The sequence below is a fragment of the Ochotona princeps genome, chromosome 5, assembly GCF_030435755.1.
Source record: "Ochotona princeps isolate mOchPri1 chromosome 5, mOchPri1.hap1, whole genome shotgun sequence".
Lineage (NCBI taxonomy): Eukaryota > Metazoa > Chordata > Mammalia > Lagomorpha > Ochotonidae > Ochotona > Ochotona princeps.
Window position 1 is genome coordinate 45,401,561 of NC_080836.1, and position 15,484 is coordinate 45,417,044.

The 15,484-nt window shown below is 38.2% G+C and overlaps 1 protein-coding gene across 2 annotated transcripts in view; it reads right to left on the bottom strand.

Moving 5' to 3' along the window:
* The window catches only part of GRB14 (growth factor receptor bound protein 14), a 120,063-nt gene that overhangs the window by 6,120 nt on the left and 98,459 nt on the right, over nucleotides 1-15,484 (bottom strand). For both annotated transcript variants that reach the window (XM_058664568.1, XM_058664566.1), the window contains 4 exons: nucleotides 13,247-13,384; nucleotides 9,288-9,398; nucleotides 9,003-9,098; nucleotides 3,123-3,203 (listed from right to left, as the gene is read on the bottom strand). In XM_058664568.1, the coding sequence (XP_058520551.1) occupies nucleotides 3,123-3,203; nucleotides 9,003-9,098; nucleotides 9,288-9,398; nucleotides 13,247-13,384 (426 nt within the window). The remainder of the gene's footprint in view (nucleotides 1-3,122; nucleotides 3,204-9,002; nucleotides 9,099-9,287; nucleotides 9,399-13,246; nucleotides 13,385-15,484) is intronic.

Below are 15,484 nucleotides of genomic sequence, written 5' to 3' on the forward strand. Positions count from 1 at the left end.
GAAAAGCGTCCACCTGCCCCAAGCACAGTTACTAGCCTCAGTTGCAGTAACCGCTTTATCCTTTGAATCTCTCTACGTCCACACGCCAAGACGGATTCTGTAATCTGAAGTTCCTGATAGCATAAAAACGTGGTTAGGACAGAAAAATAAATAGAATCAGCTGTTCCTTTTTATAATGTCTCATTCAGTACAAAATGTAAAACAGGATTCCATGTTCTATAATTACGTGAAATGAATAGGGAAACCACACTACAAAGGAAAAACATTCTGATTTGTTATCTTAACTACACTCAAGGAAAAACAGAGGAATAAAGCAAGTGTTTTCTACTGAATGGCAGCTGGTAGATGAAAAATTAATAGTTTACCTTTTGTGGACAAAGAAATGGAAGTAAAGCAGAGTCTGACTTAAAACTCAAAAGGTCATTGTCAGCTCAATTTCTTTCTCATAGGAAAGTAATTTGGTTGGACCTCAGAACCACTTGTATTTCTCAAATATTTGTCCCTTTTTCTAGCACTCTCAGGGAAAAAATAGGACAGAACCAAAATAAAAGAATCCATGATTTTGATGGCCTGGCTTTCTCCCTAAGACGGAAGCCTTAGTACACCCTGTGCTAGCCAGGCTACACGATGAGGTTACATCTATTCATTCTCAGTGAGGTATACAAGTAAAGCATCTACTCTGGTGGCAACTAGTATCCAACCACACACTCTGCCATCTTTTCTGAAGGATCTAGATAAGCTTATAAAGGTGTCATCTGCAGAAAAGTACAGGACTCCAAAGATACAATGCGCTTTAGAGATTATGAGACCATCCCTCTGTTCATTCTGCAGGGAGCCAGTGGCTTGACTAAGGTGAAACACACAGCTTGTGGTAAAGGAAGTAACAGATAAGAAACTGCAGCTAAGAATGTCTGTGCCTGATTATGAAAGGCTATGCTATTGTAATGGTATAGGGAAAATAAATGTGTGTGTGTGGGGGGGTGGGAATTTGGGGAAGGGGAGGGAAATCCCACAGCCTGTGGAACTGCATCATAGAATCATAAAATAAATACATTTAATATTAAAAAATGACTACTCCAGGGTCAAAAATGAAGGAAAAAATATGACTGATCTTTGCCCCATCTTATGACTCCAGCTTCAGAGCCATGTTAACAGCACCTAAATCATGACCGTATTAAAAGATGGTACTATAAATGAAAGTTTTCTCTGATCTCTACAGGTGAAAATATATTTGGCTTTTTGAAATTGTTGCTGCTGATCCTCATTTTGAATGCTGATAATCGTGGCTGCAATTTGCTATACAGAGTTATAATGTTCATTACCATATAAGAATGTCATCTTTATTTTTCTCCTCAAAAGAATCATCTATGAAAATGTAAGAGACAATATTGTTCCTTTAAATATCAAACTAAAATAGATGAGTTTTCTTTGTTGCTCACTAAAAACGGTCCTTCCCTTGAGACAGAGGCAGGCAGGGTACTGGTATCTACTAGATCATTAGTTCTTCCACATTAGTCTAGAGGAGTCTAAACTCGGTAGACACCAAAGTAAACACAAGCACCTTAGAGAATGCCTGAGTTGTTTTCGGGGACATTCAGAGGAGCGGAGATGTAATTCTCAAACATCATCCTTGCTGATTATTAAAACCCCCACAGAGGACAGGTCCTGACCACAAAGGCACTGGATGCTTTTCTGTGATAGTCCCTATTCCAGTGAGATTCTCTCAGGGAATGACTCTTGGTACCACAACAACCCAACTGTCATGCACATGTGAGCAGCAGCAGGCTCCCTCTCCATGGAATACGGCAAGACCACACCTGTGTGCTAACAAAGTGATGCCAACAGAAAGCACTCTATCGGATGCCTAGTTGCAATTAGTAAGTTCACTCTAAAAACATTAGAATTTGAGAAAAAATTTAGAGGGATTTAGGAAAGGATTAAGATAATAAAACCTACCATTCTTTCTACAGACTTAGGGATTGAAAAACAAGGAAGCCGACAAATTATAAAAATATTCACCTTAGAATGCTTTTATAAAAATTCATTACATTTCTTAGTTTCTTCTTTTAGGACTTAAAAGCAATGATACAAAGATGAGAAGTTGCAAATTTAAAGTAACATAATGATAAAATTGGAGTTGTTTTTCTCTCTAGTTTATCAGCCTTCATAATCAACATTATTTCATGCCTCATTCCTAGAACTGAGTATTTCATCTGCTACATTACATGTAGGGTAAATGTGCCTTCCTTGGTCACAGCCATGAAGAGCATATTTTTAACCTCAGTGGAAATGCAGTTTCAAAAATACACATGAGCTGATTTGTAACACAGGCACACACATCTGAATTTCCAATATACTCAATATTAACAAGTGTAGCAAAAATAGTGGAACACAAACTATAAGTTCAGAAATAAAGTCCTTATGGTAATGCACAGGAAATTAAAGTTAGAACCAAAAGAAGGGAAAAGATAAATCAATGTGTGTCTGCAAGTAAATATCGCCTAAATCTGAGAAGCAGCACTGGAGTTAATGCAATGTATGACATATATTTTGTCTTGCAGTTTTTGGGTTTCCTGGAAAGCAATCTGCTTTATAAGAGCCTACAACTTTAAAAAAAAAAAAGAATTGCTGTTAGATAGCCAGAATGCAGAAAAGCTCATACGTGTACATTCTGCAGCTTTTAGCCTTCCTAGTCACTGGCAGCTCTCCACTAGGGATGACAGTTTCAGAATCAATATTAAAATAAATGAACCCACCATCAAAACTAACAATTAAGAAAACATAATCTTCAGCGACTAGGAAATATTCTATAAACTACCTTCTTAACATCAAAGACTCACACATTGCAATAATAGAGAATAACACACAAAATAATTCTATATAGAATTTTTAATGTAGAATGTTATGCACATCAGTGAAAAAATTCACTGTGGTTTTTATCACACAAGCTAAAAACACAAAACCCAAGGATAAAAAGTTCAATAGAACATCACACAAAAATGTTTTCAGTTACCTTAATGTATACAAAGGAAAGAATAATGCATCATAATGTATATTGATAATTACAAGTCAATATTCTACAACTATAAGGCACAGCATACGTTCCAAGACACAGAGCTTACCATGGGTGACAGACTCTGAGAGCTGCAGCCACTTCTACCTTGATATGGATGTATGTAATTCTGGTAGAGCTGCATGCCATACTGCAGAGGAAACAGATAAAAACACATTCCCACCACTTTTACTGCACTGATAATCTACAAAAACCAACATAGTCTTAAATTACACATTAACAGTACAAGAAAGAATTATGAGCTTTCCTTAAGAAAAATAAAATGACAATAATTTTTAAACATAGTTTGATGCCCTGAAATAAGATATTGAAAAAGAAACTTATTTTTTTTACTTGGATCCACAAGTTAAGGTCTAGTTCACCACTACTAAAATCAAGCAACTGGTATTTCTACTCATTATTCATAGCAGCAAATAGTACCACAACCAACTGGAGTTATTCAGTGACAAGACAGTTCACACAAAAACGATATCACCCTTTGTGGTACAAAAATAAATATGAATTACAAATACATTATTAGAGAAACACTGAGTTTGCCACACTTGTCAAGGAGGCATTTCTAACTGAAGTTGCAAACTACTTTCTTACATTGGAGCCATTTAACACAAAAGAAAACAATATATAGGTAACCCCCTCCTAACACACATGCACACATACCAGATCCCCCGACTACTGGCAACTGTCAAACACTGGCTCGCTCTTCAAATCCCTGTAATAGAGCTGAGCAAATCCAAAGCTTGGGAACCAGGAACTCATTCTCTGTTTCCCATATAGAAGGGAAGAACTCAGCTACTTGAGGCATCCCTGCTTCTATCTCCCTTGGCATGCCTTAGCAAGAAGCTGGAATACAGAATGGAGGCCAGAACAAGAGCTCATGCACTCCAAACAAGAATGTAGGCCCAACTATTAAAATTCACCTTAGTGAATTTTTAGATCCTAGAGGTAAGCATTTAACCTACAGCGTCAAGATACCAGCAGTCTATACTGGGTTGCAGTCCCAGCTGAAACTCCTGATCCACTTTTCTGCTAATGCAGACACCATGGTATATGGTAGGGGTAGGGAGTAGTAATGGGTCACATGATTGGATTTTTACAGACCCATGGGACAACATATGATTTCTGGCACCCAGTTTCAGTCTGGCCCAGTTATGAATGTTAAGAACATTTAGGGGAGTAAACCAGCGGAAGGAAACTCTGTTTCCCCAACTCCCACTCTCTGCCTCACCAGTAAATAAATAAACATAAAAACTTCAGGAAGTTTCATGTTCAGTTCCCTGTCTCCACTTCTGCTCAGAGCTTATACATGGTACAGGTGCACGTGTTAATTTTTTGGACCTTGTAGCTCAAGCCAGCAACTGGAACCTATGTATTACTAAGGGTATACGTATAGAAGGCAAGAATGAGACCCTTAGGGAAGTAGACTACATGACCATCAACCCCATGTCAGACCATATTAACTCCTTTCTATGGCACCTGCAGAAGAATTCCCGATTCTACGAGCAGCAGGGATTTGAGTAGCAGACATGCCTTTACTCCCAGCATCAGTTCTGAGAGCCTCTGGTGCTCCAAACCCATCTCCCTGGACCAGATTCTGCCCTGGGACTTAGGCCCTGCCTCAGATACCTTCTCCACAGTAGGCTGCCTTTGGTATACCTAGGCCATGCTGAGGCTCCCCCCTTGACCTCCCTGTGCCAGCCCTTATTTCCCGAATCCCCTACTGAAACCAGTTGTCAGTCTATGTTCCACTCACTTTTTTGTCTAACTACTGAGTGCCTAATTCCTGGGTACTGCCCACTCAACCTTGAATGTTCATATTAAATGTAAGTTTCCCTGCCCACTGTCAAAATTAAGTTAGGTCTGATGTATACAAAGGCAGACACCTAGGAATCAAATCTCAGCCATAGGATGAATTTTCTTTAAACATTCAAACAGAACTAACTATTTATCTCCTAAGAACTATTTCCTTAAAAGCAGTTCCAGCAAAGTGGATATATTTGGTAATTAAGCAGGAAAAAAAATCAGAGGGGGTCCCAGGGAGTCACTGTTTTTAAGATTTTGCTTTTAACATGAATACAAACTCACATTCATTAAAAATTCTCTGTGCTGACTTTTTATTCAATTATTTCCCAACTTCTAAAAATTATTTTTTAATTTAAGGTTTGACTGACATTAATGTGACTTAATGAAATTTGCTGAAATCAACTCTAAGCATACAGTAAGTTTATAAAGAAGACAGAGGAGTTTAATTCCTAGTCAAGTCCATTTTAGAGAATTTATGATAAACTCAGGCCAACACCACCAACACTTTCACAAGAAATATTTTGTTTAGCTACCTTTTATTTATCTGCACTGAAACACGTTCTATCTACTAACAAGACTGTTTTCTTCAAAGAGGTATTGTCCCCAGTACCTGTGGGTTAGAAAGCTGCCTCTATACTGCTGGAGGTGGTTAGCAGGTATTTAACCCTGGCGGACAAACATAGCATGGGTCACCTTCACATTTCCCTATCTTTAGGAGGGGCTAATAAAGCACCATAAATGCTAGAAAGAAGTTGGCAGGCTTCAAAAGGAAGGAGAGGAAGATAATGTGGGACTAGGACACTACACATGAGCAAATCTCCCAATTTATGTCTCAGGCTTTTTATAATTCTATCTGTAACTGGATCTCCAGAGAAAAAAAAAAGATGCTTCCAATAGCCTACAGGAGAAATCTCCTTATGTATGTGAAAAAAAAAAAAAAAAAAGGAATAAAGCATTAAGCCATAATCTAGCAAGTTTAGTGTAATGAAATTGAGGGTATTTCTGGTTTTCTCAATATAATATAGACTATCTCCCTGCTTCTCCTGGCTAAAAACAATGACAATGGATGGAAATAACAGCAGACGAACAAAAGAGGTGTTAAGGACACTTCCTACACAAGGGGAATCCAGCTGCATGAGCCTAGTGGCCAATGAGTGCCCACTTCCTCCTCCTATAGAGCATGAGAGTTGGGCCTGGCCAGCCCACAGCAAGCCCTGGTCAACTGTGACCAGAGTAAGCTGAAGCATAATGAAGAGAGCATAACTTCCTTGTTCGGTTTCTCACAGGCTCCAGGGGAAAGGTTCTTATGTCTCATCTGGAAAGCTGTGCTAACACTGAAATGCACAGGGGACATGGATGCAGTAGGCACAAGAGCACTTTCCAAAATTCATCCACACCCTCATCCCCAAAACCTACACATATATGGGGCTACTGGGCAAAGGGGAACGAAAACTTCCAGGTGAGATGGAGTTGATTATGCTCGATTGTTTAGTCAGGCACAATTTAATCACAAGGGCCTTTCTTCCAACATCAGTGTTGCTATAAACTTAGAGACTGAAATCATTGTACATTGCTGGTAGGAGTGTAAATGGTTCGGCCACTGTGGATATTACATTTCAGTTCCTCAAAGAGCAAAACATAGACTTGATGAATATCCAGTAATTCCCTTTCTATAAATTTACACATCACACCTCACCTCCCTGAAAACTGATACTCAAACCAGAGTATGTTCACGCTATGTTCATAGTAGCAGTTTCACAAAAGCTGAATGGTAAAAACAACCAAAATGTTGATCAAGAATAAATGCATAAGCAGACTGTTTATTCAAATGGATATAAACATGTATAAATAGAATATTATGTGGTCACTGTGAGGAACAAAAGCTGATATAAGCTACACTGCGGGTAAACCGTAAAACACTATCCTCAGTAAAGGTCAGCTCTTACAGGCCACAAGCTATATGGTTCCATTTATACATGGGCATTAAGAACAGGCCAATCCATGGAGAAACAATGCAGCCTGGCGCTGGCCAAGGCACTCGGGAACAGCGTAAAGGGTTCAGTTTTCTTTGGAACATTATCAGATAATGTTTTGGAATGAGATGAAGGTGGTAGCTAGAAAACATCTTAAATGCCTAAGTGCCATGATTCTACATTATTATGAGAATTTCGTGCCAATTAAAAAAATACAAAATAAGTCTTTCCTCTAATCTTTGAAAGATACTTAAGAAGTCTGCTCTTCTTAACCTTGTTTAGCATGCTCTCTGTCTTTCCCCCCCATACCAGCACAAGTTAACAAGTTACAGGAGAGGAGAAAAAAACAGTGATAGAATGAAAAAAGTGAACCTTGAAAAATGAACACGCAGAGTCAATTAAAAAGCTTACTACATTCCCTTCCTCAGGCTAAATGATACAGTAAAATCCAAATATTTAACAAGACTCTACTGGTCTGGTTGTTATCGCTACACATATCAGAAAGTTAGTTTTAAGACATACAACATTGATAATCAGAATCTTTCTATGGCAATAAATGGATCATGCATATTACATATTCATGCTATGTAGGCACTGGCAATTTCACATCAGTGCTCAGGCTTGAATCTTAAAGAGCACCTTGGAAAATGTGGACAAACTTTTATTTATTTATTTATTTATTTATTTTGAGCAATGTCCACTTTATTATGCACAGGTTACAGATTTTAAAGGGTAAGGAAGGGGAGGGCAGGAGGGAGACTTCTGGCCGACTCCACGCCTACCAAAGACACTGCAATTGGCTGTATCACATGTCTATTTCTCTAGATCTTCTGCTCATGCCAGAGGTCATGTTCCAGGTGTACTACCCTTGACCTTGTAGCCATGTTGGAGGTCACACTCCACCACTCCACCCATAGGCCTGAAGGGGAGGCTAGGCTTAAGCCACACCCTCTAGGCAGCAGGGCAGGAGCCTGGGGCGATCACCCACATCTCCCCCCCTCTGCTTTTGGAACAAATTATACCATAAAGGCTTCTGCCATAAGGGCAGTCATAAGTCCTGTGATTCTAGGATGTCAGTACAGACATTTGAGGGCAAAATTTAACATAAGAACATCATATGCTATAGCATCACATTGCAGGCAGAATGCCTATCACAGAAATAGTGGATGTCCTTGATACTAAGTCCAATGCACTGTAGAAATTATAAGGTAACTTCACCAAGGACCAGAGACCCTAACTGCCTATTGCCCATCTGGCTCCTCATATCCCTCCAGAATGGACCCTAGCTGCTGCAAGGGACAAAGGACGGCGGCCACTCTGGTTTCTTCGTGCAGACAAACTGTTTTAAACAAAAGTTTTCATGCTTATGTTTCATGTATTGTGCTGACTTCAGCAGCAATGATGCTGACGATAAAATGAATAAACACTCTTTGGATTTCAATTTTCAATATAATTTTCCTATTTGCAACTACCAGAGAATTCTTTTCAAATGGAGATAGTTAACAATTTTAGCAAATTTAAAATTGTGTTAAATTTACTGGAATACATGTGTTTCCTTTACATTCTAGAAGAAATTAATTTTGTATTTTTACTCATTTCAAAATGCTCATCCTCAAATTACACTTCCGTAAGTTGCAGTGTCTACTGAGCACAAAATTAGCTGTTTTGAAAATATATTCATAGTGTCCTGTGAACATATGCAGAAATTTACATCATGCTTACTAATCTGGAAAGAAAAGTTATGAAACACTTCAATAGAAGATAAAACAATTATATTAAACATAGTCAGGTAGATACATATTAAATATAATTGATTGCTGGCAATGTTTGAAAAAATTCAACTGTTGTGTATAACAGTCATTTCTTTCAGTTATAGCTAGGCATTACATGCAATCTTATAAAAATAAAAATCAGAGAATTTCTAGAAATGGAATACCTATTCCAAATACAAAAGATAAATTAGATAATGCTACTCTACAAATGTATACTCTTTAGATTGAGAAACATGAACACACACGTGCTTGGTAGCACTTTTGCCCTTTGTTATACTGCCACACAGATTCATAGTAAGTATTCTCATTTGAAAACACAGATATTTTACAACTTTCATGGTGCTCATAGCAGTTAATAGAAATTGACACCTGGAACAAGATTACCTTAAGCAATCTAATCGCAGTCACCCAGCACGTCCTACTCTGCTCTCCTTCTGCACAGAGCATTTTCAGGTCTCGGGGCCCTCCTGCTTTGTTAGGCTAGAAGGCCACAGCACATGGTTTATCGTTAATGCATATCTTGAAGGTAATACCTGTTGAAATAAAAGCTACTAAAATTCTATATAGAAGAAAATGCTACCTCTTTTCAAAAAGAAATTAAAAGAAACCCACTCTTACCTAAAAAGCTGAGGCTTGCTTTATTCATCTATCAAAATATTAAGCCTGTACCTTAAAGCAGAATCCGTAGTTAGTTGGTGCTCCGTGTTTTTTTTTGCCTGCCAGTGACACATATATATCACTATTGCCAAATTCGCTGAAAAATTGCAAATGTCGGGGTTCCTTCAAAACAAACAAAAAAATCACATGTGAAGGTTGAATTAGATAAATATATTTTTTTAAGATTTTATTTACTTTTATTGGAAAGGCAGATATACAGAGAGGAGGAGAGACAGAGAGGAAGATCTTCCGTCCAATGATTCATTCCCCAAATAACTGCAATGGCCAGTGCTATGCCGATCTGGAGCCAGAAGCCAGGAACTTCCTCCAGGTCTCCCACACGGGTGAGGGGCCCAAGGCTTTGGGTCGTCCTTGACTGCTTTCCCAGGCCACAAGCAGGGAGCTGGATGGGAAGTGGAGCTTCTGAGATTAGATCTGATGCCCATATGGGATCCTGGCACATTCAAGGTGAGGACTTGTGCCACTAGGCCACGCCGCCGGGCCCAATAAATATTTTTGCATTCTCTTTTTATAATTCTACTACATTGCATATTTTATACCTCATACAAAAAATATTTTAAAAAAATCTTAAGCACAATGTCACAAAAAAGGGAAAGAAATTATGACACAACTGTCCTGACCCAATCAAGAATTAGACGACATTTTATTTATTTAGTATTGAAAAAGTGGAAGTCTGTGATATAACATATGTTTTCATTCTTATTTTAAACTTTCTATTCTCTTCACCATTTCAAAGAATCTGAGAGGAAACAATATAGTAAGAATTGTTTTTAAAAAATATTTTCCTTATCTAGTTTTCAAATAATGGTAGTTCCACAGAGGAATGAAAGTTGGTTTCTGCCTCCACAGAAGTTAAAGAAGAAGAAGTTGTGGCAATAATACCTTTTCCTTTGGATACAACCTTGTAAACGTCTGAACGGCATAACACGCACAGGAGGCACTGAGATCAGCTACATGACTCTCTGGCCTTACAAAACGAAGGGGGCCTACACAGATACTTTCAGATATATTATCTGGAAGCACAACATGCTTGATTTTCAAGGCAAAGTGGAGTCATCAATGGTTATTTCTCTGGGAAATTCAGGAGATTCAGAATTGGTCCTGGGAAATCACTGGGTCATACTACTCTGTGACAGGTTAATAACTTGCAGAAGTTCTTAAGTCTGAGGTTGAATATATAATCAAAACTGGCCAAAATGTATTTGTTCTCCAAAACCTTTTTCCAAGGCGTGTGGTCTCAAGACAGCAGCACCAGCAACAAGACCAGGGAGTCTATGAGAAATGCAAAAATCTCAGGGCCCACTGAATCAATATCTGCATTTTTAACAAGAGTCCAGGTGATATGCATGCACTAAAAGTTGAGAAGAGGTATTCAAAAAAAGAAAACAATCACAGGTCCTTCAGCAATATAAGCAAACTATTCAAATCCAAATAACTGGTCTCTGATAACTGGTAGAGTAATATTTCTCTGTATGTCACACTGTGTAAGTATTTTAACGTAATGAATCACTGAGGTTCCTTATTTCACTGAAAATAAAGCAGATGAGACAAAGCATAAAACGTGCAAATTAGGACCCTTGGAACAAAGGGGGAGGAAGTGGAAATATATTCTTACTGATATGGTCTTAATTTCCTAGTTTTTTTTATTAATTCATTAATTACATTGTATTATGTGACACAGTTTCATAGGTACTTGGATTCTCCCCACCCCTCCCCAAACCTTCCAACCATGGTGGATTGATATGGTCTTTAACACTTGACTCCTTGACAGAAACTAATGCTAGCAAAAAGTTTGACTTCTATGAAGCTGAAATAAAACCACTCCAAGAGAGGGTTCCATAGTGCAATGCTTAGCACTCTGGACTCTGAAATAAAACCACTCCTCTCCACTGATAGAATGTTGAATGAATATTTAAAACCTATATGTGTTTGTTTTTTGTTTGTTTGTTTGTTTGCAAAATAGCCTTTTTCCAGAACCTTTTGAAAACCCTTCATACCGCAGAAGTCACTTGAAAGGTAGTTTGAGAAACACTGAAAGGTAAAGAAACATGATCAGTTTTGACTCTTGGTGTGTTTCTTTTCTTCAATTACATACCCGAATGATTTACAGCAGGACATGACTAAAACTGTGACTTGGCATTGTTTTAGCAAAGTCTAACCATGCATTTGCTTCTGGGGTTGGGAGGAAGAAAGTGGTGGAGGAGAGGATGGTACCTAAAGGTTCCTCTGTAAATGCAAGTCAGAACCACATCCATAAGAATTGTAGCTCCCATACAGCCCAGATATTTTTAGAAAATAGACATCAAGACCTTATAGAAAAAAGAAGGAAAGTGACTTTCTTGCCAACTATAAAAGCCATAAAAGACATCAGACAACCTGCCTAATGTATATTAAGGTCATAAACATTGCAGGAATCTAATAGTCTTACTGTTTATCTTTGAGAAGGGGGAATTAAAATCATTTCCACATGTAGAATATGGAGCATATCACTGGGGGAAGCATACTTTTCTTACGATGCTGCAGACAGCATTATGGTTCAAGAACAGAAATTTGACGCTCATAGTTCTAACAAGGGAGAGTGCATTGCAGGGATAAGAATGCGGATCCAGGAGAGGAATGAGGGGGCATTTTATAAAAAGAAAGGGTAGCAGGGAAAGGAAGAAAAGAATTAAACACAAATAGGATGGACAGTGGATTTTAATGAGAAAAATCCTAAAGAAAAAAGTTCAGGAGTTCAAAAGATTTCATCACATCTTACAGTGAAGACACACTGGGATGAGGATGAGATAAGCATGATTTAGGGATATATACATTAGTTTGATATTAAAAGTTTTAAAAAGTTCTAGCACATTTTATTTTTCAAACACTATAAATGGTAGTTCATACACTAAGAACACTAGGGAAAGAATAATGTCATTAAAATAATTAAGTTTAAAACCTTAATAGCAAAGATGGATAACCATTCACACAAATATTTATAATAGAAAATTGTGGGAACTAGCCTGAATGTTTAAGAAATAGTATGATGGAACACTAGTAGCCAATATACAATTTGCCTATTCCTAAAGGATTATACTAAAAGGATTTCTTCAAGGCAACTGTCACAAAAATAGCTGATCCAGGTTCCATGAAACATCATACCTCAAGGAAATACAGACACTCATACACCACATGCACATCTGTGCAAAAAACCCAGCAAAAAAAGTAAAACTATATATAACAGAAAAAAGTGCTATTAACTGATCATCAGAAGATTGGAAATGGTCAAGATCTGTCATCTGATCTAAGGGGAAGAAGAAAAGGCACAAACCATATCACAGCCAAAATCTCTGACTAGGATAAGGTGTAGCAAGAATGAACAATAGATGTGGTACTGAAACAAGAGCATACAGATCCTATCAAAGACTTCCCTAAGCAACAGATGGCCCCCCACCAGCGTCATCTCTGCCTCACCCCAGCACAATGGCTACAGCATGGGTTTTCCTACTTGTCCATTTCTACCCAACAACAGAAAAAAACAAAATGACTCAAACTTTAATTCTATGCTGAGGATCATCATTACCCTATTCATTGCCATCTGTGCTCCCACTCAAAATGACATAAAAAAGTGCTGCATTTCACTTCAAGTCAATGAGGATTAAAAACAGATACTATTGACATTCAAGAACCACACTTGCATTTCCCCACATCTGCACATATGTATTTGTCAAAGCCTAATTATTTTATATACTCTGACCTATTACCTACATGTTCTTTTGATGAACAAGATGGCCATAAGACCAGTGTTAAATAAAGCTGAATACTTAGTTTAAAAAGATTACAGAGAACATATGGAATCCCCTAAAAACTACCCAGTCTTCATATCAACCAATTAATAGGATAGCATACGGCTTACTTTAAATTCACAGCTAATATGTCATTTAAAACACATCATAAATTTTTCAGTTTACCTTTGACGTCCCTTTAGTAGAAAAATATAAACCAGATCTTCTTAAAAGGAAGTAAACCTTTTTCCAGGACTTCTTTCCCTGTTCTTTTGCATGTAAGAAGCCATGGATTTCAGGATATGTGCTTGAACTCAGAAACATCTGGAAAAAAATCCGACCCGTATCATATTAGTGAGACAGTGATACCATAGCTTTAAACTAATCATGTTACAATTTCAAATATAAATGTGTAAGATCAAATAGCATCCATAATATTATAGAAATCACAATGTATACACAGTAAGTATAGCTTTAGGGGGCAAATGCAGCAGCATATCAGGTCAACCTTCCACCTGTGATGCCAGCATCCTACATGAGCATCTGTTTTAGTCCTGGCTATTCGACTTCTGATCCAGCTCCCTGCTTATGGTGTGCAAAGGGAGTGAAGACCCTGGATCTACATGGGAGACTCAGAAGTTCCTGGCTATTGGTTTTGGATCGGTCCAGCTCTGGCACTGTGGCCACTTTTGGAATGAATCAGTGGATGGAAGCTCTCTATCTCTGGCTTTCCTTCTTTCTCTTTGTAATTCTAAATTTCACGTAAAGTAAATAAATCTTAAAAAAAAATACGTCTTTCAAAAACTCAAATCAGGTTGCAAGAGAAAACATGTACATAAAATGTGCGTTCTTAGCAATCAATACTTAAGCAACCATCAAAAGTATAATCTATTCTAATATCCATACAAAATTTGGTAACATCTATGGAGTTAAAATGTCCTGGTGCTTTTCAATCTTTTTTGTGGCTTCCTTTCTGAATATAGGCTTACTTTACAATCTCACTATGGTAAAAGGAAGACTGCAATCCAAACTTGGATTGTTAAACAGGAAATTAAGGTAAGTTCACCTCCTTGATGAGAGTTAATACTTTTGTTCATCTTCTATGGTTTCCCTGTGTGATTGAGTAGAGCAGCTTTTATTTATTAAAAAGAACTAAAACAGTACATTCAGTCTACCTGCTCTTGCACAAAGTAATCTTGCTCCTGAATCATGGCATGCTTGAGTTTGGGCAAGCCTAGCACTGCTTTGACCAACACATACGCTAGAAGTGAACCTTTGCGAGTTCTGGATGTAGCACTGCTACATCCTAGCGGCTTCCAAGGATGATTCTTGAAAGTTTGCTATCACATAGAAAAATGTGGCTACCCTGAGTCCACCTTGGGTGAGCAGCAACTGGAGAAGGTACTATGATATGAGACACCATATGAGAAAGAAAAAGAGGGACTCAGGACCATGGAGGCACACTTAGAGAAAATGCTATCTAAAAACAGTGCCCAGCCACTGATGCAACAGGAGTCAGAGACGACTCACCCAGTTAATAATTTTCTAAAATTCCTGCCCCACAGAATTAGTCACAGCATGCAAATGGGCACCTGAAGCCCTTAAGGTTTGAAATCCTTTTTCCTATAGGAATAATTGAGACAGTGAGCATGTGGTGGTCAAAAATACAAGAATGCGGGCCCGGCGCCGTGGCCTAGTGGTTAAAGTCCTCGCCTTCAACGCACTGGGATCCCATATGGGCGCCGGTTCTAATCCCAGCAGCTCCACTTCCCACCAGGTCCCTGCTTGTGGCCTGGAAAAGCAGTCAAGGACGGCCCAAAGCCTTGGGACCCTGCACCCGTGTGGGAGACCTGGAGGAAGTTCCTGGCTTCTGGCTCCTGATCGGCACAGCACCGGCCGTTGCAGCTCACTTGGGGAGTGAATCATCGGACGAAAGATCTTCTTTTCTATCCTCCTCTCTGTATATCTGACTTTGTAATAAAAATAAATAAATCTTTAAAAAAAACCCACAAGAATGAAAAGGCTAGGACTCAGTCTAGAGTGGGTGTGCTTGGTGCCTGGAATCAGGCAGTGGGGATGCATTAGTGTCTCACTGAAAGAAGGAAACAAGAAAACATAGGAATAAACAAATGCAAAATGGAAAAACCAAATAAGAAAATTATTAACTAAAACAATATAACGTACTTTAAAAGGCTACTCCAGGAAATGCTGATAGTAGATATTTACATTTTTTAAAGTAAATTATTACATTTTTTAAATTTAATGAGCCATGGATATTAATTAATTGACATGCAAAACAGGCAAGTAGGTTTTCTAGTTTGAGTGCTTTCCAAGTTATTAAACCAAACCAATTAAATTTTAAAAAGAGAGTCACAGAGGTCACACGAGAAAAAGAAGAAACCTTTTAAAAAGTGGAAACATTGC